Source organism: Polyodon spathula, chromosome 6 (assembly GCF_017654505.1).
Source record: "Polyodon spathula isolate WHYD16114869_AA chromosome 6, ASM1765450v1, whole genome shotgun sequence".
In the NCBI taxonomy this organism is placed as follows: Eukaryota; Metazoa; Chordata; class Actinopteri; order Acipenseriformes; family Polyodontidae; genus Polyodon; species Polyodon spathula.
The window spans coordinates 49,794,911-49,799,986 of record NC_054539.1 but is presented as its reverse complement, the minus strand read 5'-3'; the positions used below and the strand labels follow the sequence as shown (position 1 = coordinate 49,799,986).

The 5,076-nt window shown below is 36.0% G+C and overlaps 1 protein-coding gene across 1 annotated transcript in view; it reads right to left on the bottom strand.

Moving 5' to 3' along the window:
- Window positions 1-195: 195 nt before the first annotated feature.
- LOC121317278 (polyribonucleotide nucleotidyltransferase 1, mitochondrial-like) overlaps window positions 196-5,076 on the bottom strand; it is a 28,037-nt gene continuing 23,156 nt past the window's right edge. The window contains exons 26-28 of the mRNA XM_041253031.1: window positions 3,444-3,522; window positions 3,161-3,208; window positions 196-1,724 (exon numbers count right to left, since the gene is read on the bottom strand). Coding sequence (XP_041108965.1) covers window positions 1,572-1,724; window positions 3,161-3,208; window positions 3,444-3,522 — 280 coding nt within the window. The 3' untranslated portion in view covers window positions 196-1,571. The remainder of the gene's footprint in view (window positions 1,725-3,160; window positions 3,209-3,443; window positions 3,523-5,076) is intronic.

Genomic DNA, 5,076 nt, shown 5'->3' with positions numbered 1-5,076 from the left:
AATTAATATCTAAAACAACATATTTATCTTTAACATTATAAAATGACATGCACGAGTTTGATAAAATAATAGTAAACAAGCAATACTATGGTAACCAATTCCTTATTTTTACTTAATTGGAATTGATACATATATTGATCCAATAAAGTTAGCAGCATTGCATTTCTTTCTTGTCTCTAAATAAAATGGGCAAAACATTTTAGAAGGTTTATTTTAATGTATAAGGATAGCAAAGTGCAGTAAAGCTTAGTACGATAATAATGAACACAGCACATCTCAGCAAAAGTATGGTAAGCCATGGTAAAAACCACGATAAATCATAAAATGTCTGACACATAAACAGGACTGCAGCACATTTTACATAACATCCACTTTACTACACATTAAAATGCCAAACTAAGCGAAACATAAAAAACACCATAAGTCTCGCTTTCTGCAGTGGAGTAGCAGCCAGGAGAATCGGAGAAGTAAATTCCATGTGAGAAGCGTTATGTTTTTCCCTGGTCACTTGAACTGCCGGTCATGTTAAAAAGCCCTCTCCAGGGGTGATACCAAAATTGATAAGATTTAAAATCTCAAAGCTCAAGTAGGTGTACGTTTGATGAGGTTATCACTTAGGGGTTGGTGGGTTTAGGGTATGTAATATAAACAAATCGAGATTGTTAAACTAAATAACGCTTATTATACTGATGATTTGGGAGCCTGGATGCCAGCTCAATTATTCACTGTAGGCATTTTTTGAGTTGAAGAGATCACCAAGGGAAATGGCTCTCCAATACTAGAATTGATCTCCCCATATTGAGTAGCATAACACTGGTTTGAAGTCAACTAAAATTTGACAAGCGATGCCATACATTAATTGAAAGGTGTGGGCAGCTGTTGCATCAGGAGGTTAATGCCCTGAATTTTCACATCAAAAGTGATAGTTTGGAAGTTTCAAAGGCTAGTATCCCTTCAGGACAGATTTTAGTAATGCTTGTGGGCATAGTAACACATGACACTTTGTTCTCTGAATTTTTCTATTCATACAGGGTGAGAAATGCTGCAAAAGAAATGACCATATAGGAAAATAAAGAGATGATCCCTCTCACATCTGAGGTTTAAACTTCAGGTACCAAAGAATAAAACACATCTTTATAATAATAATAATAATAATAATAATAATAATAAAACAGCATTTAACAGTTAAGGTTAACATATATATTTTAAAAATACTTTATTTTAGAAAATAAATAGAAATTAGTTAAATGTATCAATCTCAAACTGATTGCTTAGAAGAAAACACAAATAAAACGTGTGTATTTGTTCCATTCTGTGGCAAATGTATAACAAACACCCACTTACTAAGCTACGTGTTTAGTTACAATACATTCTAATGTATAAAGTGACAGTATGGATTACATATGTATTTAAAAAGCATTTACATACTGCCAAATCAAAACAAAGTCTGAATAAGTATAATTATACATATTAAATTATATATATATAAAACATACACACATACATTTCTCCCCTCCCTAGAAATATCCTGCTTTTGTAAACACATCTTCAGTGTGTTGTAGGTGCTGGAGTTAAGAAGCATTTGAAGCTTGTGAATTGCTTGTTCCTACTGCAATACTAAATTTGTCACTCAGGGTTTTCACAATGGTTGCCGTCGGAGCTTGCAGTACTTTACGAGACAGTCGCATCCTCCCGTCTGTGGGATCCCGACCAAAGTATTTGACCTGACAAGAAATTTTTTTTTGCTTTAATCCTAGGAATTACTGGTTTGTAAATAAAAGCAGATTACCAATTAAATGAAAAATCTATGTTTCTGAAAATAAGCAAATAAATTAAAAACACAAACACCACACGTCATACAGATAAAACAATAACATACACCTTTTAATACAAACTAGAGCGATCAGTAACCTGAAAAAGTAGATCACTATAACCTCTTCACTCGGAAAGTTGGTGTTGTACTGGTTATGTGGAGTGTCATCCCCAAATATGTTAAAGGAAACAGGTCAAATGCCACTCATTTTTGGCTGTGGTCTCAAATAAAATGGCAGTTTGTCATGGAATTTAGAATGTAGTGGTGCCTAGTGATTTATTCAGTTTGAAGCGGTTCATTAGTATGCAAGCCGTGCTATATGCTATATAAATGCACGGTCATGTGATGCTGTTTAACCAATCATAGGTTGTTATTTTTCCAAGCCATGTTATAAATGTACTTATTGCAGCATGGTAGACTCTTGTGGCACCATATTTATTTTGGACATTTACCGTTTTGCTTGGTAAACGTCAACATTTACCAGTAAATATTAAGATTTCCTAATATTCTGACTTTTACCATAACCTATACACTGTATAGAGAATATTTTAATGGTTCATCTAGGGCAGGGCTTCTCAAACCCCATGTGGCTGCTGGTTTTTATTCCAACCGAGCTCTCAATTACTTAACTAGTAGACCCTTAATTGAACTGATAATTTGCTTAATTAGACTTTTTTTTATTTTTATTTTTTACTTGTTTTCAGCTCTTGAACAGCTGCGTATTTCAAGTTAGCTGTAACATTTGATAAGTAACTTGAACTGCAACTACTTAAGAGCTGAAAACAAGTAAAAAGGTCTAATTAAGCAAATTATTAGTTCTATTAAGGGTCTAGTTAAGTAATTGAGAGCTCGGTTGGAACGAAAACCAGCAGACACAGGGGGTCCCCAGGACCGAGTTTGCGAAGCCCATATCTAGGGGACTGAATAAAATGTTGCAATCTGATATGGGTTTTAAAATGTAAAGGTTTGGGGTCAAAATGTGATTTAGAATTTGGATTAGGGTTACGTGTAGATGATCCTGGATCATTTAGTTTCAGATTAATTGTTAAATGGTATATCAAAAGAACATTCTAAAACATAGAAGGTCTTCTGTTATTTATTTGGTTTTCAATTAATAGAAACTCTTGATCTAAACAATTCAATCTATCAGGAGAGTTATGAAGCAGATTGCATTCCAAAACTCTCCAATCACCTGGTGTCCCCCTTGGCTCTAAATGGATTTCTGTGTTCCCCCTTGTGACTTCCAATAACATTAGGCATTAGGTTACTGTGCATCAAACACCGTCAGCCACAATTTTACTTGAAACATTACCTTTTAAATCACAAACATAATACTTAAACATAAACCTGTATTTGTTGTCCAACCTCTAGTCCAAGAGCGCTGGGGTGTTTAATCTAAAACACAAAAAAGAGACATTTAGGGTGAGATTCATACACATTTTAAATTGAGTTTCACTACTTTTTTGTAATTAGTAGTAAAAGCACTTCTTTGCTGGGAAATTCTTGAATTAAATCATGTATTTATTCCTCATTCACACATCAGGTTTTTACAACTTTGATCTTAATTCAAATGTATTGTTTTAAATATAGGTAGTTGTAGAGTATAAAGATTGAAATGAATTATGCTCACCCTCTTATGGTCCAGCTGAGAATTGTGAAGCAGCACGGCACTCATATTTGGATAAAGTTTGACCATTACTCCAATGTCCCTGTAGTAGGATAATTGAAAGCGTAAGCTATAGATATACACAATGATATAGATCACAAATTGAGTACTGGGGTAAATGGCTTAGTGTACACTTTGGGAATCTAATAAGGATGGAAGATGTATGAAGTAACAGGCAAACAAAAACAAAGTTTAGGGCTCTCTAGCACTATTCTAACTTACCCAATATTACAGCGGGAGAGCTGAAGCACAACACTGCAAAAGGGCTTGCAATGGGCTACACAGTGAGCTACTGGCAGAGCTTGGATTAGAACATAGGGACCTATTTTCTAACCACATGGCAAACCCCAGCAAACTCCCCAGATTTGGAAACTCCCAAATAACTTCATGAATTAAAAACCAAACTGAAGTGAACTGTACCGTATGAAAACATTCAATGCCAGCACAAATGATGACAACAAATAATGATTTACAGCAAGACTTCCGGGTGAGGATGGTATTGCCCATTTTCCCCTCTCAGACCCTTTACTTACCATATACACTGGTATCTCCGAATAGAGAATTGTCGCTGCTTTAAAATATGCTTAACATTTGAATTAGCAAGACATCGCACAAGTGGAATGGTACCCCCAGGTCTGGCGTTTGGGGTAGATGACAAATATGTCAAATAATGGGGGTGCAAAAAAATGGTGTGATTAACACTGCCCTGCGATAGTTTAATCAAATCAATAAACTCTCTTTTTGACATTTTGTGTTACTAGTTTGAACCCAATATTGAACATTTTGCTCCAAGTCTAAAGTGCCCTTTTCAATGTGGAAGACCGACGGCTGGGGGGTGGGGTTGTGCTCGTTTTGGTAGCATGTATGCTGTACAGTACTACACTACTAGTAGAATTCCATTCAAATGTGTGAAGTGTTTGGCTCCTGCAACGTGAGTAAGGCAAATGAAGCATTTACAAAACGGTTGCCGTTTCTTTGGTCTTTTTATCATAAAAGATACAGGCAGACAGAGAAAACCAGGTCTTCCATGCATGGTGGGAGATTGATACGAGCCCCAGTGCCTTGCATCTCCAAGTCTTGCCAGTGTCAATGGAATATAGCCTCACTTGAACTGCAGGTTAGACTGAGTGACTTGCAAGATACTAAAAATGAAAAAGAAATGCATAACGATGTTTTAATTATGACTAATTATTACCCCCCTACTCTTCTGCCCACCGCAAAAATGATTTGTTTAAAATGTATATTTAAATCAAAAGATTATTTGCTATAAAAAGGTGTGTTTATACTGTTAACTGTATCACATGCTGCATTCATTGTAGTCAATATTTCTCAGTTATACATTATGTAGTCCTCATATATATCCTGAAACTGGACCGTTTGCTTTCTTGATTTATTTTGGGGATAATGTCTTAGATCTATTTAAACAGACACTGATACGGTAGCCCATCTACTAAGTAAAAATATCAGGGGTGAAAATCATTTTAAATTGGTGCTAAACTGTTTGGAAAGTTTAGCACCAGAGAGCTGACTGGTACTAAATTATCAACCCCCCCCCCCCCCCCCCCCCCCCCCCCCCCCCCCCCCTCCCCCCCCCCCC